Raw genomic sequence first — 24,559 nt, forward strand, 5'->3', positions numbered from 1 at the left:
TGTATTAGTCTGAAGCCATGACCACTGTCTTTTTATCTTTACAAAAGTTGAAATCCATACTGCTCCTCACTGGTTAGAGAGATTTTCATCTGAAACTGTAACTTGAGGTACACTGTATTTTTGTTTAAGGCTGGCTAATGTTACCAGCCTCAACTGGAAGTTTTTTCCCCTCCTATTTTGTTTTTGTGTGTGGCTCACTTGGGGACTATTTGGAAAAAGATTTGTAATCTTAGCCTTCATCAGACCACACAAGTCAAGAGGCTGATCCCCTCTTGGGCTTGTCAGCAGTCAGCTTAATCAGGACAGAGCGTGAGCTGTGGTGGGAATGGGTTGGACATGTTTGCAGCCCACACTTGTAGATCGGTGTCAAGGGGGGCCAGCAGCACTGAGCTCTTTGGCAGTGAGGGCTCATTATGTGCCTGTCCCCTGTGGTCCCTCAGCAAGGGCTTGAGGCTTCTGTTCCCAGTGAATGGATGTGGGGAGGGGGGTGCTTGGCCTCCTTCAGCTGTGAATGCTTTCATTGAGACCTTGGTGAGAACTCTTTCCAGCTGAGCCCCGTTGCATCCTTCACCATTTGAATTGCTTGGGACTCTGTGAGGGTGCAGAGGATGGGGATACAGGCTGTGGCAGCCTGGGGTTTCACAGTGTGAGTAATTTTGAACAAACCCAGTAGTTCTTCACTGAAACAATGCCTTCTTTTTTAGTTTGTGTTGTTATTTTTTAACAGGTGACAACAACAGGAGGTTATTAGCTGTACTCCAAAGCTCTCCTAATCTGTCTGTAAAGATATATATTGAAATAGAGCACTTACCAGCCTGGAAAAGCACAGTGGTAAATGTTGCTTGCTTCTGGCTGTGAGTGTTCAGAAGCAGCAGTGGTCTCAGGGGGCTGTCTGTGGCCCACATGATCATATTGTACCCTATACCTACTTAGGTTGGCTTCATGAAGGCTTCTTCTATACCCACCTCACCAGAAGCCTGGCAGCCAAGATGGGCTCATCAGCCTCTGGACCCAAGCTGGTACCTTCCCTCAGGGCAACCTTATACCACACAGCTGTGTCAGCTTGGGTCAGTGCTGGTGCAGTAGGTGCCTTCTGGATCATTTGGCATAGAAGCAGCCAAATGCAGGTTCTGCAAAAGCCATGGAGTGGAGTTGGAGCTCTCTTCTTGTCATGTAAAGACACACTCAGCAGCCTGACAGCTCCCATCCTGACCACAGCTTCTTGTCTTCCCCACACATCTTCCTGCACTCATCAGCCCCTCAAAGCCAGACTCTATCACCTCCTCTTGGCACAAAATACCAAAACCTGTGCAATTCCTGCCTCAGCAGACGCAGGCAGAGTCTGCTGAATTGGAGCTGAAGCATATGCTGAAGTATACACGAGTTTATAGTTTGGGTAGAAAGTCACACACTGACATAGTGTAATGAAATTTAGCAGGTATGTTTGCATCAGACTTAAGAAAAACAGGCTGTGTGTCATAACACACTTTCTGCCGTGTGTGTTGGCATGGCTGAACAGTGCAGCTACCCCAAGGCTGGAGAAAAGAGCTTTGCCTGGAGAAAAGGTGTCCTGTGCATGGCAGTGTGTCCTCATGCTGTTTGTAAGGGAGTCTCGACAGAGTTACTCAGTTTGCCCTGAGAGTAGTTCAGAGTCCTGTTACTTTTAGGAGTTTCTTCAGGATTTTGTTTTTTTTCTCTTTCTTCCCCTTGGCATATTGCAAATATTTATACTGTGCTAATAAAATATAAGCTGATCTTGCAACTGGAGTGGAAATCTGAAAACAACTTTGCTCATGAAATTATTCCCAGCTGAGAAGCTGAGGTGTGCTCCTGCCTCTTGCCCTGTATCCTAGGTGGAGTAAATATTCTTTCATGGCTGCTCTAATGCTTTTAGATTTGGCTGCATGGAAGTTAGGGGCAAATAACACCCTCAAAGGTAGATTTTAATTTTTCTGGTGCATTTCTGTTTGTTTTCATATATCTGTAATATTTTATGCAAGCATAAAAATGGTATCAATATATCTAAACTGATGTATATGAGAAATCTGTACAATATGATGAGATCAGAAGTGATAAAGGTGTACATACATTTATGAATTTCACTTCCAAAGAGAAGTTTTTGATGTTAAACCTAATTTTAGGTGTTCCAGGGATCTCAGACAGTAGTTATTCATGTGCACAAAATAAATTAAGCAAAACCACAATTAAACTATTTGATAACTAGATCATTAACAAGGTCTTAATATAACTGTGGTAATGGAACAACTATAAATACAAAACTATATCTGGTTACTGTCTGGTATTACATCAAAGCTGAGGAGCTTTCACAAGCAAACATAACTCACTGAGGTATGTAAAACTCTTGGAATTAAATTTCACTGGGTTGCACTGGGATTTTTCTTTTCTCAGTTCACAGTATCAATAAAACAAACCCAAGTGCTAATAAAAAAAAAACAAATAATAATATATACACCTAAAGTAGTGGGTATAGTGTCAATTAACCTGAGTTGGGGTTTGTGTGCAGAGTGAGGTGGGGTGTCACAGCAAGAGGGCAGGAGAAGGGTTGGAGGGTTACCTGCAGGCTTTGGGTGCTGTGCACCTGGTAAGCCTGGTGAGCCTGAGGCTGGACTCCAAAAGGCTGTGCAAGCCAGGAAGGGAGCATGGCCATTGTATTGCTGGCAGGAAAGGAACAGAATGGTGGAGCTTTTCCCTCTCTGAGGTAAAAAGGGGATTTCCAACAGGCTGAGTCACTGAAAGGTAGTTTGTTCTTGGGCATGATGAGAGTTTGCAGAGTCCTGATGCAGAGGGACAGAACCGCTCTTCTGTGGGTGAATGGCTTGGGGTGAGAAGGAGGTGATACTGATACCAGGCCAAATGTTGCTGAAGGGGAAAGATTTGGCAGTGAGACTGTGAGAGCCTGTATGGCTAGACAGCAGGGGACTGTGGCTGCCTGTGGAGCAAGTGCCTGTCAGTACCTGTATGTGGCCACTATTTAGAGCAGCAGCCCACTGCAGGCTGGTATGTGTCAGGGAGGATGTTTCAGACAGGTGGTGTCAAACCTCAGTGTTGCTTACAGGATGCTCTCATGCAGCTTCTGTCCTTCCAAAATACATAGCAAAGTAGCATAAAGTCCTTTGGGAAAGCAGGATGGCATAGAAATCATTGATAGGAAAGTTGTGATCTTCCTTCTAGGCCAGCAATTGTTTACCCCATCAACAGACCTTCAAATTGCTTGTGTCAGAAATTAGGAGAAAAAAATTCTTTCAAAGGTCGTTGCCTTGATTTCTTATCTCTCCCTCCTTCGTTCCCTTCCACCCTCACCATCAGCTTCAAGTAGGTATTTTGTCTCTTTCTTCTGTAGTCTAAAGGACTGTACAGTCATCTTAGGACAGTTCTCAGAATCTCAAGATCCCTCCAGCTTTCTCTAGGCCTAGTTGCTTGATCCTGGGTGCATTCCCATGAGGGAACTAACTTCTAAAGGAGGTGTGTAACAGCTCTGTGAGTATTGAGTTGCATGTTTAGCTCAGTTGAGATAAAAGCTGATGGAAGTCCCCAGTCAACAATATTAGTGTGAGATGTGACTGCCACTGAGTGGTAGGGAGCAGGCTTGTGTGCAGCTTGGAATGCTTTGCATGTACAAGAATTTGAGAACCAGTTCAGAGAGGAGACTCATTCCTATTTCCAAATTACATATTCTTAGCAATGTTATCTATCTAATGTGAAGCTGAAACAGAAGAGGCAAATACATTTCAGTTTTTCATGTGCTTCTGACTGTGGATGTGCACGGGAGAGGCTTCATCATTACTGTGAAGTTATCTTTGTCGTCTCCTTTCCCAGTGGTCAGGATCAATATTTTTTTTCTTGTTTCCTAGGTGGCACGCAGATAAGCTCCATCTGATTTGAATAAAGTGGGCAGAAATTTACTTCTACTTGCTGAGATTAAGATTTCATGGGTTGTTTGGTGTTTTCATGTTCAAGGACATGAAAGAAGATCAGTTTAAAGTGTAAATTTCAAATGGCCCTGTTAAACTGCAACTCTTCAGGTTTTAACTGTCCGTGGTGAGTTCTGTACTAAGACTTGCAATGCTCTAAATTCTAATCAATCTGTATCCTTAACATTCCCAACTCCTCTCCAGTCAAGCTGAGATGGGCAGAAATCTGATAGCAGCAGAAAAGAAACTGCGAAAGAGAACCTGAAGGAGTGTTGCTTGAGGAGAGCATATTCAAGATGAATGAAAGGTAGCTTTGCTGCACCTCATTGGAACCTCAGTGTGAAGTTGACAGAATGGTAATATTCTTCCCAAAAGTCAAGCGAATTAAACAGAAGAACACAATAACCCAAAATGAAAAGGAAATTTTGCAAAGGCAAAGTTCTTTACACATTGTATAAGCCACCAAGAAATCAATCAATCTATTAACTTTTTTCTTTATTTTGGTTATCTCTTCCCTTCCAAAACAGTGGTCTTGCATGCAATTTAAAGATAATAATGTTCCTCAGGGAGGCAAGAAAAGCATAAGAGTGAACTGCATAAATGGTTTAAAAAAGCAGGATACAACATTTAGCTGAAGAGGAGCAAAAGGTTTTGGTTCTCTCATGCCTGTCAATTGTAGATGTGCTGAAGCTGAATAGATTTGTTTACAAAATTTTACATATTGAATAGTTCTTTTGAGATTGCTAAATCATTGAATAAACCCCACAATAATATTTCTAATGATTGTTTGCTTAAAATAAAACATCCTTGTGTTTAAAAAGCAGTTACAAGTGGTTTTAGCTTGCCACAAACCTCTTTTAAATCAAGGGAACAGTAAGCATATAGGTGTCACGATTACTGTCCTGACTTTCTCATTTAGTTACCCCTCTTCAGGTGTGACAGCTTTTTGAGAAGTCACTGGTTACTGTGTCAATATTGGCTCGGTGCTGGCATTTGTTAAAGATCTCTAATGCTTTCCTCTCAGGAAAAGCAAGCTGAAGTTTGAAAATTTGGGTATGTGCCAGAACAAGAATTGCTACTGTAGCCTGGTTACTCGAAGAGGTTCAAGTGATGTAGTGATTAGATGTTCATCAAGGCTTCTAATAATAGAGAGTTTTGAAAGAGACAAAGAAAAACTAATGTTATTCCAGTATTTTAGCATGTCTGGCCCATGTAATCATAGGTCAGTCATGCTTTATGCTTATCCCAGATGAGCCTGAAAGGGTGGGTAAAAGGATATCAACCACACAGAACAATGTCTTTGTGAATGGCATCAGAGGGATTTTATGGCAAAAAGGTATAGTATCTGCCACTATGGTGAGGAGGGAGAATAACATTTGGTTAATAAGGCTAACAGTTTGTAAGCTCATGAAAGCCTCTAGTCCTGACAATAGCTGGGTCAAATTTGTGGCTGGACCTCAGCTGTGTGAAGAGGTAGCAATAGCCACTGATTTCTGAGAGGTGACTGGAAACCTGCAAAAATGCTTCTGAAGTACATCTGGGCTCCATGCATGACACTAAATAGCTTATAGCAATGATGCACAGAAGTTCTAGGGGATCAAGGTGAACAATCAGTTGAACACAAGCTCATAGTGTGCTCTGGTGGCTAAGAAAGCAAATGCAATCTTTCCATATCCAGTCAGGAAAGCAGAATGCAAAGAAGGAGGAATAGAGCTGCTGCTTTTTCTAGTATAAGGGTTGAGGTTTCTGCAGTTCTGAGTTTGTTTCTATTATTTGTCTATCAAAAGGGTGTTGACAAATACTGTCCTTTCAGCAACAGCTGAATTTGTCTGCCACATAACTGTAGAAGAATCTTCCCTCCAGGAGACCCTATTATGGTGTGGCTAGAGATGTAGCAGAGCTCTAGACAACTGCATAGCAGAGCTCTTTGGTCAAGACTTGGATTTGCACCACTGAGTGTGTATTTAGATTTTCCTGCTGCTGTTTCATCTCTTCTTCCCAACCCAATTAAAAATCTGGCTGCTGCCTGGCTATTGAATGCTAACACAAACACCTGTGTGCCAGATGTGTACAGCTGTAAGTCCGTCAGTGCTGATCCATCAGCAGAGCCATGAACCAGTCCATGGAGCAATTAGAAAACACTTTTTGTGTTTTTTTTTTTTTCTTTTTTTTTTTTTTCTTCTCCTCTTTTTTCTGTCCCATTTTTAATCCTCCTGTTTTCCCAGGGTTTTCTGTCTTCTGCTTCCTGCTGCTGTGAGTTTGTAAGGTGAGCCCTGCTCAGACTTTCTGTCTCTTTCAGATAAGAAAACTGCCTAAACCAAATGAACACATTTTTCTGGCTGCAGAGTGGCTGGTTAATACTGACAAGTGTTGAATTATAGAAGTCCAAATGTCAGTTGTATGTGCCAGCTCAAGAAAAACACCTTGAAATACAAATGTTGTGAGGGTTACACCAGACAGGATTAAGACTTCATTTTTGAATTCCCCCTCTTTCTGAAAAGAACTGGTCTCCCAGATGTGTTTTGGAGATACTGACTGTAGTACCGGGTGTGCTCTCACTGCCTTTTTGAAACGAAAGGCTCAAGTCAGCAGCAGAATGTTCAAGTTTGACAGACAAGAATGGCAGTAGTTAAAGAGGTGAGGCATAGTAATACTGCTGAGGTTTTACTGCAGTTGGTAAGAGAGCGCTTTTACAAGGGCTTTCTGGAAACAGGCTAATGTAAAAAGGCTTTTTCTTATTCTGCTATGCTTTCCTTATGATTACTCTCTCTACCATCCTTAACATGGAGTAACAGTGGGGAATGTTGCTGCTAGGGAAAGGAGAGAGAGTTTCCGGAGGAAGAGAGTGAAATATGTTCTTTTCTAGTAGAGGAGATGGTTTCATTTGCTCAGCTGGGAGTGATAATGGATGGCTTATTTGAAGGCGCCATGTTGGGTGTGAGGGGTGACTTCTGTGGCTGGGAGGGTAGGGAGTGTGGTCTTGCCCAGAGAAGGTGTCAGTTGCTGTGTACAGAGCAAAGAACAAGGGAGGCCACTTACTGCCCCCTTGGTCTGGCCCATGTGCAACCTTGGCTTTTACTTACCAGACAACCACTTGTGCTAGCGGAGATCCCAACTGAAATAATTCAGATGATTCAATCTTTACTGAATGAAGTGAACTGATCTTTATCCAAGAGCTCCCAGCTCAGTTTGATGGTGCAGTGCTGCTAATTTAGAGTAATAGTGTTTATCCTGTCATGCTTATTTGAAGAAAACCTCCCACTGACTTCAGTATATTTGGACTTAATTTGCTTTAACAGAAATGGTGCCATTGTAATCATGAGGAGCTGTTTTTTCAACTGTTTGGGCTCTGGAATGCTACAAACAGAAAATCTCTCAAATGTAGCCTAGAAGATGATAGGATATGTTTAAGTTAGGATGCAAAGTCACTTGGACAATAACATAAGTGCCTATGAAAAATAAATTACAAGTATAATCTCTTTATTGAGCTGGACAGTACACCCTCAAGAGAGAAAGGAGAATGGAGAAGATTTTTTCTTTTTTCTTTTTTTTTTTTTTTTACTCCCTCCTCCTTTTTTCCTAAATAGAGAACACCTGTTGACTAACAGGATTGTGTTTAGAGCAGAGATGTTTGCACAGTCATGGAATAACATAGATATAGGTTTTTTTAATCTGGGTAAAGCTTCCCTCCTACTGAGGTTTCTCAATTAGTCCTTCTACACCCGGCCTGTGGAGTGGGAGAATCTGGAAAACTCCTTCCTGGGAAGAACTTTGATCATTGCTTTCTCTACCTCTCCCCTTACCTTGTGTGATGGATTACATACCAGCAGTCATTTCTGCATGGACCCTTTCAGAAACAAAAGAACTCCATGAATCTTCTGTGAGCATCTTCAACCAGAAGCTGGCCTCTGTGATTTAGTTAGTATTGACTGCTTTGTCTTTCTGTGAAGAGCAATGAGTAATATTGGTATTGAAGAACACAATTTGTACAAGAAGGTCTTGAGATCCATTGTATATTTGATTTTTCTCTGAGGTAAAGATGTAAGGCTACCACGTCTAACTTGCATAGGCTGTCATTGACCAAATAAAATACAGTTATGTATGAAATCTTAGTGAGTATAACCTATGTTAGTATCTGCCTGCTGTGTGCTTGCAGAAGAGTAGGATGTGTGTGAGGTATTTGTATATGAATCTATGATCAAGTAGATTCCTTGTAACATGTAAAAGTGCAGGTTGTTCATTTTATTTCTTGTCTGTCTCTGTGTCCACAAGCTGAGCTTGTCCTGCTTTCATTGTGTCTCCTTGTGAGCTTTGTGTAAATGTATGTGTGAAACAGAGGGTGCTTCATGCTGGAAGTGGTTGTTTGCTTTCTCTCTTGAGGAAGATGGGCTCTAAGCTGGGTGGCAGGAAGGAAAGGATTTATTCTCTTTGTCATCTGCTTTCCTAGTGATGGAGTTAGAACACTCTGAACACTATACAACAAGGTGCAGATTTATGAAGGGGTATGGAAGAGGTGGAGAAATCTTCTGCATTACCTTGTCATACAGTAATCATGCAGTTCCTTTTCTCCCATGAAGTCAGGACTGCATTTACCCTGGTTGAGCTGTGTCCTTCAGTATTTCTTAACTAGTGGCCATTCTCTGTGTATGTTTTCACTGGGTATAACAAGAATTCCTCAGTTCACCTATGATAGGTCTCTAACATACAAAATTTCCTTCCATCTTCTTTCTTTCCCATCTGGGTTTTAGTTCAGGAGCAAAGATGAGAGATTAGTCACTATCTTGGTGTTTACTTGACCTTGAGGACTCAAAGGTAATGTGAAAAGGCTTCTTGCATAATAGCTCAGTGTGCACTCTGTTTAGCTTGCTGCTTGCCTCGTGCATTTATGCAATGCTCTGTGTTGTGGCAGATCTCCTGAAGCTTTCAGACCTCTTAGATGCCTTCATTTGTTTATTATAGGAATAGGAGTTTACAGTAATGCTGTTTATACTAAAGTTGGGTGAACCCAACATTGCAGCCAGAAGAGAAACCATCATGAACCTTTGCCCTGAACTCAAAGCAAACTCTCTTGTGATTTTTAAAGTTCTGTTTCAGTTTTCAGTGTCACTATGCTTTGTTCCATCAGGACTGGAAATGAGTGCCAAAATATAAATGGTATTTTCAGTGTCAACCTCAGATTTCAGGAGCAAATCTGCTCCTGTGCCAGGGAGTGTGGAGTTTCTTAGACCTCACATGTTTCACTGGAGACTGTAACCTTTTTCAGCTCCTGCTGCTCTGTGCAGCTGGCTCAAAGTGCTTATCCAGTGAGGCTTGCCCATCACTTTTGTATGGGACCAGATATTGAACTGATAAGGATTCCTGGGGGAATGTGTGCGGATGATTGTTTGCAGATGAAATACTGAAACAGCAAGTGTAGTGTGTCTGCTCTTCGAGCAAGGGTATAGGGGTTGTTCAGCTGTGGCCTCTTCCCTGCTAGATATTTTGTAAGGCTGTCAGCCACTTCTGTGAAATTATAGTAGAGCTGCCTAGTGCAGAATAAGGAAGTAAACTCTCTAGACTCTATCAGTTTTGTTTTGAGAACAAACTGTGACTAATGTCCTTCTGGAAGCTGAGTTTATCCAAATTCATTTGCTGTCCCATAGACTTTTCTGTTTCATATCCCAGGTTTGGATCCAGTATTGAGCTATCCATCTAGTAGATTATGATAGATTAGTAGGGACAATCTTGGGAGTAATCAATTCAGGTTGTGCCTGTTTCTTCTTTCTGCTCCTGAGGAGGAACAGTCTGCCTTCTTCTCTCCTTCCCTCTCTCTCTGTGTTTATTGTTGTATCACAGAATGATCTGATGTTTGTTTTAACACTGAGATGAAGCTGAATTCACTGCTGTCCAGCACTCTTTAAAGTTGGTGTGCTACTTGAATATTTATATCATGCTGACATTTGCTTATGTTAGAGAAGGCTTTATTTCCTTGGAATATTTATCACAGTATCTAGAAATTTCCATGTTCCAACTGCTGCTGGATCTGAATGTTGTATATAATTACCTGGGGCCATGCCCAGTTGCTTTGGGGAAGTTAACTTTCAAAGAACAGCAACCACCTCTGTGGCACTTGCTAGCTGAAGGAAGAGCTGGCAAGGATTTTTCTTGCACTGATGTGGAGCAGCCTGAAAAGAAGACTCATACCTCACTTCAGCTATATAGGCAGCTTTGTCTAGCTCATTATGGGGAAAACAGAGAGTCATTTCCTGGCACACCTGGCATCATAGACTGGATGCCTATATCTGATGTGATCTGTTGACCTAGTTATAGTCTGGGATGGAAAATGTGATTTGACATCTTTTGCATCCTGTTTTTTCCCCCTGATTTCCACTGGTCCCTTTCCTGAAGGTTAATGGGGAAGGGTTGGTGCAGAATCCAGTTCCTGCCTTCCTGACACACTTTGATGCTCTGACCCCCTTTGTGTGTGGAATAGAAATGACCAGCTTGAGGCTTGATCAGACCTCAGCCTCCTGTTGTTTCCCATCAGCTTATATGACTCTCCTGGGCTTCTGTGGCTAGAACTGCTCTTTTGCTGCTGTGCATAAGGAGGCTCTGTGATTTATGAATCAATTAATCACTGCATGCTGAGGAGCTGTTCACGGTAGTTAAACAGTGAAAATAAAATGCTTGAGTCTATAATAAAGACGGATCATAATGAATATGACCCTCTACCAATGAATTCTCTCCCTCCTTATATTATACCCCCTATCCACTTTCCCAGCACAGCCAAACTATCAAGACATGAAATTTGTCTATCTCAATGCATGGGGTTCATCAAATTACTTAATTACTTGATAAGAGTGCTGTCTATTTGTGGGTTTTTTTCCCTCACACAGACATGCACTCTCTGATTTTGCTGCTAAAGCTGTTAAAGCCACAAAGATGAAGAGAAAAAGATTCTGATACTCTTGATTTAAAAACTTTTTGACTACTCATAAAAAAAAATCCACCAGTAAGTCTCTAAAAATTAGGGAGGGGCAGGTGAAATCTGTCCTGCTTGATCTGTAAAACCACAGGAATGTGGTGTGAAAATTCCAAGAAATATTTCCATCAAATAACTGTCACTTTTTGCTCTGTGAACACATCATTGCTGTTTCTAAAACTGTGTGATGCTGTAAGAACCAGCCCAATTTGGTGACAAGCCTGCTTTAATATTGCTGTTTGGCTTCCCAATTTGCACTTCAGTGATGGCAGTCAGACCAGGGTTCATGTTGCCCTGTGGGCAGCACCACTGATGTTCAAATATCTACCCACGAGGTAAGGCTGTGAGACAAGAGGCTTTAAACCTGATTATGTGGTTTTGCATCAGAACTATGCTTTTGGATAAGAAAATGATTCTTTACAGATTATTAACTCTATACATGTTGTATTTTTTAAAGAAAATTTTTACTTTGATGTTATCAGCAGACACCCAAAATAGTGCTAGAACTTTCATTAACAAAGAGTTATTTTTTTTTTTTTGGCTGGAAAGTATGTTCTTGGTAAATGATTTGATCAGCTATCTATCTGTTTTGAATTCTAAAAAGCATTTTTGAGAGAGTGGTGGTACTTTTTATTTTTTTTTTTCTGCTGTCTTTGAAGTGTTAAATTTATGTTGCAGAGTATTTCCTGGGTATTCTGAATACCAAAAGCTGAGGTTGATGAGTAGATGGATTTGTGAACCTTGCAACAAGTCCACTGGCTATAGTGGAGTTGCTCTTAATCTCACCTATGTAACTAAGAGCAGATTTCATTCAAGCCAGAAATTAGGTGCAGTGGTGTGAAGCAGGTTAATTCCTTTTCTCTGCCATGCATTGAAGCTTGCAGTGGATTTATAATATTTGCCACTTATCAGTAAAAGAATTTTTCCTTTCCAACACAATCCAGTTTCTCAATTTTGTTCAGCTCTGCTGCTGGCATATGTTGACTATATCTAATGGCCTTTGTTTGCATTCTAAGCTTATCTCATAAATTTGCTTTTGAAATGAAGTTATAATGTTTCACTGTGGTGACTGTGGTTAAACATTTCTCTCCTGTCCCCCCTTACCCTTCTCTGTTTGATTTTTAGGACCCAGGTTTCTCTTCGGTGATTCACGAGAAGCTCCAAGTTCCCAATACCATTCGTAAGGCGTGGAATGAGAAGGACAACAGATGTGATGTTTGTGCCACACACCTGAACCAGCTGAAGCAAGAGGCCATTCAGATGGTGCTGACCTTGGAGCAAGCTGCCAACTCAGAACACTACGATGCCTCACCAGGCTCTCCCCCGCCTCTCTCCAACGTCCCACGCTGGTGAGCCCCCGGCACATGGGCAGCCTGCAGCCCAGGGACTGGGCGTATGTGCCTGCTCCTTACGCTCCATCCAACTACACAGGCTTTGTGGCCAACAAACACAGTGGAAAACCCAACAGTCTAGGAATTGGAAATGGGGTGGAGAAAAAAAATGGCTCTCCTGGACACCAAGCCAAGGTCAGCTTTCAAATGGCCACCAGCCCCAGCAATGGTAATGTTCTCAACTCGGTGGCTATTCAGGCCCACCAGTACCTTGATGGCACCTGGTCTTTGTCAAGGACGAATGGAGTCACTCTCTACCCGTACCAAGTAAGTATTTTCAAGTAACAGAACATACTTGTTCCCTTCCCTCTAAGCTGGCAGGGGCATACTAACACTGTTTCCTCCTTTGGGGTAGGAGTTGAGCCACCTGTGTAAGTGAGCACTAGCACAGGGAGTGCTGTAAATCACTGATAGAGGATTGAGCTGGGGGAGACACAGATCAAAAACAGTATTAAAGAGAATATCTTCTATGAATTCAGCTTTTACTGATAGCAGAACCAAGCTGTTGTTTTTAACGGCAGAGAACTAATCATACAGTATTTTCAATTATTTGCTCAACAGTCCTCACTCACTTTCACTCAAGATACTCAGAGCAAGAGCTGGGAGCCAGCCACACTTGGTTACTCCCAAGAGTAGTGCACCAGTAATTTCTGAGCTGGTATTCAGGAAGGATCGGATGATCTTTTATTCCATCCTCTGTGTATGTGATCATTTGGGTACATAGAGCAGGCACTAACTTCTCTGACATGCTTTAAGTTGCCTACATTCTTAATGCCAGTGGGTTCAATGGGTCCAGTAATCTCCAGATCCTAGCAGTTCTGGGAGGTTTTCATGTACTTTTCAGCATGTTCTTTTCCTCCTCTTTGGTCTGTTGTTTTCTAGCACACCATACCTGTAAGTACCTGTAGAACCCATCCACACCAGAGGGCACAGAAGAAGCTTTTTTTGTGTGACAGGAGGTGGGCTTCCTGACACGCCTAACTGCAGCTGGGGGGATTTTGAGAGTACCCAAGCACTTGCAGATTGTGACATACGCCTGTTCTTCACACAAAATGTCTCACAAATGTTCTCACAAATGTCCCAGTTAGCTTCCTTGGGCACGTAAATAACTTTGGAAGTTGGTCTTTCTACTAAATTATGAGCATATTGCAAGGTAGATCCCTAAATTAATATTTAACTTTTATTAGTATGACTAACTGATATTATAGCCAGAAAAAAAGCGATGTTATTCATAAGCATTAAGATATTGTCATGCACCAAAGCAAACTGGGTAAAACCAGAAATGAAGTACAGTTATTTTATCTGGAAAATATGTGACTTTATGCTTTTGTGGATTTATGCTCTACTGAACCTGAATCATTTTTGGGTAGGTCAGTATGTGATTATAGTTTTGATCTAAAAAAAACCCAAGTGATCTATGTTTCAGCTAAGAGAAAAAAAAAACCTAAACAAAGAATGCACTTTAACAAATCTGAGTAACTGTTATTTGTATTGGGAAAATTATTTCCATTTTACTGCATTCACAATCTTTTAGGTTCATGTTCTGTGAAAATGTGGGTTTTATTTATTTTTTCTAATGTTTGAATTTCCTTGATGATTAATTTTGTCTTAAAAATATTCACTAAGATAAATCAAATATTCAGAATTGTCTAGACTGATTCTGTAGTTTGGGTCCAATTAAATTCAGGACTCTTCCCTACCCTTGATTTTCAATAACCTTGAAATAGAAAAGATTGCCTGCTCTCAAGATACCTCTCAGCCAAAAAAACCCCAAAGCCAACACAAGACCAACCAAAAGCCCCAACTAACAGCAAAATAAACAAAAAATTATGAACCAAAAAAAAAATCCCCAACGAGCCTAGCAAGGCTGGTCTGTGTTAGAATATGTTGATTGTAAGTTTCATATTTTCCTTTAAGATTCTATTCTCAAATGTTAAAATTCTCACTGTACTCAAGTTGCCACATTTAATTCTCCAGCTGAGAAATAATAATGATAGATTTTTTCCTTAAGCATGCTAAAAGGATTTTAGTGTTTGTTTACATAGTATCTGTGTTAGAGTGGGAATTAGTTGAGTAAGAAGAAAAACTTTGAAAAGTAATTTGTTTGTTATTTCAAATATTAGTAAGATGCAAGATTTTATTCTGCTTTTGTGTGCAGAAACCAATCTTACTTGCTACACATTTTCAAAACATTTTAGATCTCTGTACCACATAGATACATTTTTGTTATGCACCTACAGTTGAAAAGATCTGCTGGGGAAGAGGATGAGGAAGATGGATCTGTTATCTCATCTTAATTAGAACCCTTCTTGATTTGGAGGTGAATTAAAAAAAGTGGTGCTAGCCTACTTACTTGTGAATGTCTGTATATTAATTAAGTTTTCTTGCCTTCCCTTAAGAATAGTGATTAGAAAAACTTCATTTTGTGTTAGCTAAGAGGAGTAGAAAATAATTTCTTGGGATAAAATGTCTTGCACTTCACACAGGGAAGAGCAGTACCCTTCCACATCATAATCTTGTTAAATAGATGTCCAGGGAGAAGTCAGTCTCATGGCTCTAGACTTAATGGCACCTGTGGTAGACATCTCCCATTGTAAATCAGCATTTGTTAGACAGTCTAGATAACTTGAAAGAAATGGTTGAGTACCTTGAAAACAGATTGTGATGTCTTCCTTAAAGTATAATGAAAAAAAAGAGAAAACATTAGTTTGAAAGTGATGTTCTGTGGCTCAGAATTGATTCACTTCAATTTTAAGCACCAAAAAGTATTCCTACAGCTTTAAGTTGCAGGATGTTACTCCTTTTTTAGTGTCTTCCCTTCCAGCCTGCCTAAAATTAGAACCTTGATATAGCAGTTAATTACTATTTTTGTTTGAGTTCCTGTAGAAAAACAATAAAAATAAATGAATATAAAAGGGAGTGTTGTGATATTGTAAAGCTCAACTGCTGCAGTAGTTTAGGACAAGTCTTAAATTCCACTATTCAATAAATTTTGCAGAAAGAGCACTTTCCAATGAGGACTAAGAAAAAGAAATCGGAATTTATTCATTACCAACTTTAGTAATGTATTATATGTTTAAAATCTGAAAAACAAATTGAAAGTGTACCAGATTTAACTGGCAATGCATGTCAGATCTAAAAACTTTCTAGTAATTTATTTCATGGATGCATTATTGGAGCTAGTGAATGGAGTCTCCTAAGAACATCAGAGGAAGAGCTGCTAAGAATTTTTTAGGCAAAACTGATCCTACCTGGAGACTGGGAGATAGTGTAGATGACCCCATTAGTCCCCCCTGCCCCTGTTTTATATTCTTCCATATTTATGCACTCCTTGAAACAGAAACAAAAATCTGGTTCTAAAGATCTGTGATGTCCCCTAGGCCTGACTCAAAGGGGACTGAATCAAATTTTGCTGGTAGGTACTTTTGCAAAATAGGGAATCAGAGGCAGGGAAATGGAATTGATCGGTCTCAAACAAAGAGTGTGGCCCATTACAACCCTTCTCTGGAAACAGGAATGCTGACATGGTCAGGGTAAAACTGACCTCTTTCTGTTTAATACATGTAGAAAAACACCAGCCAAAATTTGGCAGAGTTTGATTGTCTGAAAATAGTTCTTTTTCTGTGCTGGTCAGCAGGTAGCGTTTGTATGTATGCCTCATGGATCCGACTCTTTTGACCCTTGTAAAGAGTCTGTGGATCTCCCTACCTTTCAGAGGGATTTCAGTCCTTCCTTGCTCAGAGAAAACTCTTTTAAATTGTTGAGGTTTTACCTGAGAAGGGCTGTAATTATTTGTGCAGCTGCTGGTGTGAATTACAGGATACCACAGTGTTAAGTACACTTTTGTTAGTTACCAGTGATTACTGAACACTTCCAAAGAGAAAAAAACCCTCTGGGCCTGGGGTGCTAATGTAGGAATGAAAAGTCCAAATTCCTTCATGAAATTATTGCTTCTTGTCATTTTCATAGAGAATGCAATATTAATTTTAATGCATAACACTTTGAATACTTTATTATCACAAGCTGATAAAGTAGCTAAAACAAAAACACCACATTAAAGAATAAGATTTGAATCCTTAGGAGTTCAGACTGATTCAGGGTTTGCTTTCAAAGGGAAAGGAGTTGATAATAGTGACTAGATTAAGCTGGTTGCACTTTTTCTAGAGTCAAAGCCCTCCAGTTTTTACTAAAATGTTAAATTACCTGCTTGGCTCTCATGTTGGTGTGCATTTAAACCAACAGCATGGTATTAACTTCATTATGGTGGTAGCCCAAGAACATAAAACAGTAGTCATTTCCTTGTCTTCTAGTTGCCCTCCTGGATCTGCACAAGAATCTTTCATTTCTTCAAGTAGATAATTTCAAAAGGCAAACAAAAGGAAATTTAGCAGAGTGTGTTTGGTAGATTTGAGTGACAGGAAGGTCAGAATGAGCCGAAGAACTGGAGAAAGTCAACAGTTCCAGGTCCAATTTAGACCATAAAAGGGAATGATGGGTAACAGAAAATGTGGAGGCTGATGTGGGTGAGCACCTCCTGCTCCTGACCTGGAGGCTGTGAAGTTTGCTTTTTGTAAGCAACAAAACAGTGCACGTGAGGATTTGAGTAGGGGCATTGTGACCAGAACATATTCACAGAAAAAGTGTTCCTTTCTCCCCTGCACTTAAAAAGACTCTTTTGACCAAAAGTTTGGAAAATTAGATCTTAAACTACTGAGAGCCTCTTGGCTCCAGGCATAATGACCTCAAACCTATTCAAAATTATAAAAGGCTTTGTTTGTGTACAATTGATGAAAGCCTACAATATTGCTTTCTGTTACCTCTTTATGTATAACATGTGTTTAGAAGAACGGTTCTCTGAGAATGCACCAGCTTCTTCTGGAGCTTTGCTGTGATGAATGATTTGTTTGGAGTTTACTTAGGTCATGGCTGTCATATAACACATCAATTCATTCAGGCCCAGGCTTTTAAAAAGAAACTGATAATGACTGGATTTGGGTGCAAGATGGAGAACCGATGCCTGTGCGGGAGGTATTGCCATCTAGGATTTTGATTCCAAGTTTTTTCCAAGCCTTTGCTGTATAATTTATTTATCTTCTGTTTGCTGCTGCTTCTAGTGCTTCTTAGTGTTCAGCAGAATGAAGATAAAATGTTAATGATTGCTACATTGGTGCCAGGGTAATTTAAGTAGCTTCTAAAGGATATAATGTAAGGTACAGAAATCAAGTTACTTGTTCCATTTGCAGACCAACAGGTGTCTTCTGTAATTATTCCATGCTTCCTAGAGCCAGACCTATTTTACCAAAGCATCTTAGCAACAACAAAAAACCAGATTTGTATACTGACCTTTCTATTATTGTGTTCTTCTGCAACCACACACAATTCCCTGAGATACCAAATGCAGGAGGTATTTTGCCTTTGTGCAGTTAGGCTTTGGTCCAGAATATCTGGGATAGGCTTATGTTTCAAAAGCAGTTCAGTCACCATGTGTATGAGATCCATGTTTGACTATGATGGCTCCCTGAATGCAGTAAAAACCTTTTTGTTCCTATTACTGTGAGCTCCTGAATGATGATAATGAGCAGATGTGTGCAAATTCTGCACTGATTTTTTTTTTCTTCATTCTGTGACCTGGACTCTTAACAAAGTGACTTCATAATCAGACTATACACTGAAAGTGCAAGAATTTTATTTACAAAGATTGTTTGACTGGGCCAAGAAACAGATTGTCAAACAAACTCATTGGCACTGAAATTATATCCTTGCTTGATTATCTCCATTGCCCTCTTCCCCCATGCATTAGTTGTTATCTCTGAAGTAGCTTTCCCTGGCTAAAAGCCTTTTTAAACCAAGTCACCAATAATTAGATATGACCCCACTAAAGTCAGTGTATGTCATCAGTTGACATTTTGCCATGATTTTTTGATCATCCAATTTGTATATTACTGGAGTTGGCTATTTGTATTTCATTCCTCCTGTCTACCCCTTCAACTAACAGCCCAGTTGTATACTGCTTTTCTAATATCATCAAGGCGAGAAACTGGAGTCTATGTGAACTGTAGGTGAGGTTTATTTTTTTGCATTACTCTGGCATGATTTGATCTCTTACGGCATTTTTGTGCATGGCTTAATGACCTTAGAATCATTACTTTTCCCCTTCATGATGCTGGGGTGACCAAGGGAAGAAAGAGGTAAAGGGTATCCCATGGATTGAAAAGAGCTAAATAGGCTTATCCTGTGAATATGAAAACCCCGTGACTCAATTGTGATGTGAGGAAGAAATCTGGACTATTATAGGAGTGAGTTAATCCTGCAAATTAGCAAAAGCCAGAAGATCACAATTAGTGAGGATTTGTAGTCTTGGTTTCCTTCCCTGCTTGTAGCTTACGGATTTTGTCCATGTGAGACTAGTTTCATTTCTTAAATAACAGCTGTGCTGATTGCTTGCATTAATTGAAAAAAATAGAAACTGAGAGGAGGTGTTTCAGCAGTGAGAAAACTGATGTAGAGATGGGATAGAGAAGGGGGAAGACAAACTGATACATCAAGGCAAAATTGTCCTTTTATTTCCGATGATGTAAACAAGGTGGCACAGAACTAGAGAGAAAAATGGTTAGCTTCTGCTTTATTTCATAGTTTGAGAACACAGAGAACATAGAGAGCTACTACAGCCAATTTGGAAGTAAAGGGAAATACACTTTTTATGCAATGTACAGTTTTTTGGAACTTATTAGAAAAAGTATTGAGGCCAAAAGCTTAGGAAAATTCATAAAAGGATTATGGGCAATAAAAAGTTCCCTACTTTATGATATTAGGATAAAAAAAGAGCCAGATATAAATTGCTGTATAGAATAAGGTATTTGATATCTTATGCTCTGTGGAGAAGGCTTTTTTAAGTTTATACAATATATAGGTAAGGACTAGAATTTCTGAAATGGTCACTGAATTTTGCTGGCACAGGTATTACTGGGTTCTCTGGGAGGAGGCTACTCAGTGCTTAGATGACCTCTTTGTCCCTCTCTTCTGAAAGTGAGTGAGAGGTGCTGTGTTTTGGAGAGAGGCCTGTGATAAACAGATCAGTGAAAAGTGCTTTTCCAAAGGTTTCCACAACATTTCCAGAGTTCCATGTAAGTGTTGTACATTTCAGAATTATTTTGACTTTTTTTTTCTTTTTTCTAATTCCTTACTGAAGTGTGTGAAGATTCTAAAAGTTCTCTTGGGTTGAATCATTACTCTGAGAAACATTTTGGTCTTCACTTTTGCATAAAGATTCAGTCTTGTGGGTGATACTCCTGTATGTTGCTAATTTTTCAGCATCTGTTGCAAAGAGAGGAAAAAGAAATGTACTAAACCAAAGGCAACTCATTCTAATTGAGATCAGAAGGAGATGACAAAGGAATTGGAAAGCAATTTTTAGGAGCTTCCCTTTAAATTCCTAAGGGATATCACTCAAAAAAGCCACAAATCAATGTACTGTCTCATTGACTAAGATGTTTGCTTCTCACACTGCTTTACACAAATGGGACATAGAATTAAGATTAGATTTAGAAACACCATATTTTTGTGCCTTTGTAGATTCTGTTCTTTGACTTCTTCTTAGAAAAGTATTTGAGACTTTAAACGTGGAGAAGTAGATTGCTATGCAAAAAATAATCTTACAAAACCTTTGCTTTGATACTATGCCGTGCTTATGGGAAGTAAGGAAAGCATGGCCGGAGACTTGTGTAACTCTGAAATGTGATTCCACAGAGCTCTCATGTAAAACCATGTTTTCTTTTCTCTAAAGTGCTTCTGAAATGGCATCAGAGAGGGACATCAACTTCTCTTTTGGGCCAGTTCTCTTTAATTCAGTAGATTTGAGTTAAAGTGGTTGGTTCTCCACTTACATTCCAGGGCACTGAGGACTTGAGAGGTGGGTGCTGTCAGATAGAATACATTTGGGACCAGACCCTCTTCTGTCTCACTCCAGGATAATGGCTTTGCAGCTGACATGGCTGCATTGGTGTAATACAGATAAGACTGAGAGCAACATCAGCCCTGTAAGATCTGATCAGCCAGAGTGTGACAACAGCTGTGGTGATGGGAGCAAATGTGGCATCTTACACTCAGAGTGGCCTCCACTTCCCCTTTGGGTTGGTGAATGGGGAAGCTTTTTTTTCTCCATGCTCTTCTTGTCTCACCCTGCTCTGAAGAGTCTGTTGGAACTGCGCTTGACAAATGAATGCAGAAACCTGATTGTCCAGCTTCTTTTGAACTTTGAATGCGTCAAGATGTGTTTTATGAAGTAAAAGGAAGAATTTCATCTGTACAAGGGTGAGAAAAAGCCCCTCTGAGCTAATGAAAACATCTTTTCAGTCTGCAAACTTCTCTGAGAAGAAATAAAATTGCACTTCACCTTTCACTTCCACATAACCTCTCGCATAGAATCCAGAGCTGCTCCAAAGGTTAAAGGAATGGTAATGAGCTTTCATCTTCCAAGAAGTTGGTTGTGTACTCATTGTGGCTAATGTTACTAGCAAACCTGAGCGTAAGGATCTGTAGCTCCTCCTTGTATGAGAGCACTGAAGTTACGATCACATCTGTCATTCAGGTATCTGAGGATTTGGGTTCTGTACACCAGGAAAGTCTCAGGTATGACTGGTAGACATGAGTGTCAAGCGACTGTGGTGCAACCAGTCCAAGGTCACAGCTGTGTGTGTTGGTGTGCAAATGAAATGTTTCTATTGTGAGAGCTCTTTGAACCAAATACATGCATCTGTCAAGCTTTACTTCAAAATGATGCTTTTTTAACTTGGGAAAGTGGCATGTATAAGTGTATATTAAATATTTGCCTAAATTTATGTAAAGGCTAGTGAGAAGGGCAGAAAAAGAATTAAAAGTGGAAACTCTGCTTGATGAAATCACTTCTGCTTCCCTGACTTTGCTGTGGCTGCATGCTCAGTGTCACTGGATAATTATATAACACCTTAATGTCAATCCTGCCCATTCTTTACATCAAGGCTATTGATAAAAGCAGAGTTTAGGCCTGGTTTAAAAAAAAAACAACACTTTTTTTAAGCACATAGTGATATACTCTTTCCTGTAAAAAATAGATGACAGATATGGTTTATTATTGCTTTCCTTCCTGACAGGTTTCAGGCTGCTGGAGCTAGGCAATGTAGCTGGATTTAAACACAAATCATAAACACAGTCATCTCTGTTTTATTCTTGTATATTTTCTTGGTTATTGAAGTGCCACATAGAAAATGGAAAATTAATTCAAGTGCTATTAAAGAAATTATAGAGAGCGCATCACAAGAAAATGTAATGAGATACTATCAGTGCTTAATTGATCAGTCTCTCTGATCCCTGAAGAATTCGTGTGAAGTTTGTTGCCAGCGTGCAGGAGGTAGAAAAGGATGTGACATGATTTGTAATTGTGTGATTCCAATACATCATGGCAGTGATCAGAGACAGGACTGACAGGAAAATTGCACTCAGGAAGCTTTGTCTGCATTTGGACCAGTTTCTACAGAAGTCATTTTGAGGAGTCTTGCAATGCTAGGTAGGTTTAACTGAGGTTTAGTTTGCACGCTTGTTGAGATTTCTAATACTTTTACTTTGAAGTAATGTAAACCAAAAATAATATTGTTTTGTCCTGTCCAGTAAATAATATAACAGGACAGTATTCAAGTGACTTAAGAGAGCAATGCAGCAAAAAGTTCCTGGCCACCACGCTTCTTTGAGAAATTACAAGAGCATCAGAGTGTGTCCTAAAGCTTATCTAATTTTTTTTACTTTTAGATGTAAATGCTGAATGAGGGATCAAGTTGTTTTCATGCAGCTAAGTGCTTTGGAGGGAAAAATCTAGTTCTCATGTTACTGGCTTTTCATTGTTTTCCATCCTTAGTCAGTTGTCACAAGGGTCTTTGCCTCTGTAATCCTAAATGCCAGGATATGCCATTTGCAGCCAGGATTTAGTAGTGATGCTTATGATCTCCTGACTGTTGTCTTGCACTTCAGAACCTTTGTAAAGATCCTTTTAAACATTGCCACAGCCCACTGTATCAAGATTTATTCCTATTTATGTAAAAGTAGATGAAATGCAGACACCTGACCTGCTTTAGGTCAAGGTTTCTGGAAAGGGGCTTGAGAGGGAGGTGTTATGTATGGGCAGATTATGAGATTTTTCCAATCTCAGCGATGTGGATTTCTCTGCTTCCTTTTCCATTCACTGCTCAATCACCTTAATCATATATTAGGAATATTTGCTGCTTCTCCCTGCCATCTCAATGCTTTGTCTCTGAAGCAGGGACAGTTGGCACCGGTGCAACGGGCCATTACTTCTGTGGCCTCTAGGCATTTTATGATTCAGTGAATATGAATAATAAAGCACCTTATTCCTCCTCTGTTCTCCAGGGAAGGTGATTTCAAGTGTGGCAGTGGAGGATTATTATGGCTTGGTTTCCTTTTGAGCATGAGAGAGTGGGGAGGGCACCTCTAAGTTATAAACACATAACAGAAATACTGGAAAACAACTGTTTTATTCCTCAGTATCCCCTTCTATCTGCTGGAAAATTTTATATGATTCATGATTGATAAAAAATCCTTTGGTAATGCTATTATTGCTAATATTCTTTTGCCCAATTTGAATACATTGCGTATAAATATTTCTTCATAATTTCTTGAAGAATCTTTAGATGCTACCAGAGAAAGCCAAAGGACCTATCAGTAGCCACAACTCTACTACAGCAAGAGTTTGTGCTTAGGCCATTAGAGAATTTCTTCCCAAGATTTTTTAAATGTTGCATGGACATGGAGTGGGGAAAAATGAAATTTTCCTGGGAAACATATAATGTAAACCCAGTTGAATTGGTAACTATAATATTTTGCAGACTTTAAAGTCCATATCTCTAAAATGATAAAAAATGCTTGGAGGGAAGTAACAATTTTTATTGTGCTATGCTATATGTGTTAAGAAGTGGATGTACAGAAAGGTTGAAGGATATGCCTTAGGTGGCTGCTATGCAGCCTGTGGAGAGATGAGAGAATAACCTTTTCTCCTGTTACACTCAGGACAAAAAGGGCCATCTTGTCATTTCATGTGTTGAGGTTAGTTTTTTCTGTGCCTGCCTGAAAGAATCAATATCATAGTGGATTATGAAACAGAAATCATAAGGGCTCAGAACAACTTGAAAAAACATTGGTAACAGAAGGGACTGACTAAAAATATCTTGCTGGTTGATTGTTTTTTTATCTTCAAATACAGCTTGAGCTGGAATTTTTATCAACTGAGCAGAGTTCATACACTCTGCCTTTTACAACAAACTGCTACTGTGCTTTCTGAGAAGAAAAGAAACTTGCAAATAAGGACTTTGTTTAGTGGGATTCACTTGAAAGCATGCCCTTGGGAAAGAAAAAGACTGTAGAAGTTCTAAATTGACCTATGAAGTTTTTGGGTTTTAGTATCTTTGAAACATATTTTTTCAAAAAGCTCCTGAGTCCAGGATATATCTTTCTTGTTTACTCTGCCTTGATTTCTGACTTTATAAAAGTAATTCCAGGAAATATTAGAATCCTTTCATTCTCCTACAGTAGTCTGTTTTTTCCTTGGGAACCCTACAGTGATGCTTTTCTTCTGGAAAACAGAAAAAAATGCATTTGAAAACGTAATGTTTTTTTTGTTGGGAGTTTATAATCAGCTATTCATGGTGGATAAGACTGAACCCTTTGTGAATGAACCCCATTGTCCATAGGGGACACTGCAGTGAGCATCAGCAATCATTAGCTCCAGAAGGCTTGGTTGTTATCCTGTGTGTGTGGTACTGCTCTACATTTTGGAGCTGGTTCATGCCCATCTTGTTTTCCGTTTGTCCTAGAGTAACTGTCTGTGCAGGATGTCTTATGAAGGGCCTGTAGTAAACCTGGTGAAGAGACAGTGGGACCTTTTAATTCAGTTAAACAAATTTTAAACAGATTACAGCACTATACTTGCACTGACCTGTGCAAGGTGATCCTTTTTTTGACGTGTTACTATGGAGAAGCAAATCAGTCCATGATGCTCTATTAAAAAAAGTAATTAAAATAGAATAAAAAGTTCCTTTAAAAAATTAATTTAAAAGTAGCTTCTGAAAATTTTACATTGCAAACCCACTAAATAAAATGGAGGGGAAACATTCAAAACCATTCATGTGCAAAGAAAATTCTAGGTGCAATAAGCCAGAATTAAAACTGAAGATGGCAATGAGACATTTATTACAGTTCAGAATAATTTACTAGAGTTCAGGCATCATTTCAGA

General features: G+C 39.7%; 1 protein-coding gene across 1 annotated transcript in view; it reads left to right on the plus strand.

The window, feature by feature from the left end:
• The window catches only part of KIF26B (kinesin family member 26B), a 277,053-nt gene that overhangs the window by 73,974 nt on the left and 178,520 nt on the right, over positions 1-24,559 (plus strand). Inside the window, 2 exon segments of the mRNA XM_036380967.1 lie at positions 12,019-12,229; positions 12,232-12,551. Of these exon segments, the coding sequence (XP_036236860.1) occupies positions 12,019-12,229; positions 12,232-12,551 (531 nt within the window).

This window comes from Molothrus ater, chromosome 3 (genome assembly GCF_012460135.2).
Source record: "Molothrus ater isolate BHLD 08-10-18 breed brown headed cowbird chromosome 3, BPBGC_Mater_1.1, whole genome shotgun sequence".
Taxonomy (NCBI): domain Eukaryota; kingdom Metazoa; phylum Chordata; class Aves; order Passeriformes; family Icteridae; genus Molothrus; species Molothrus ater.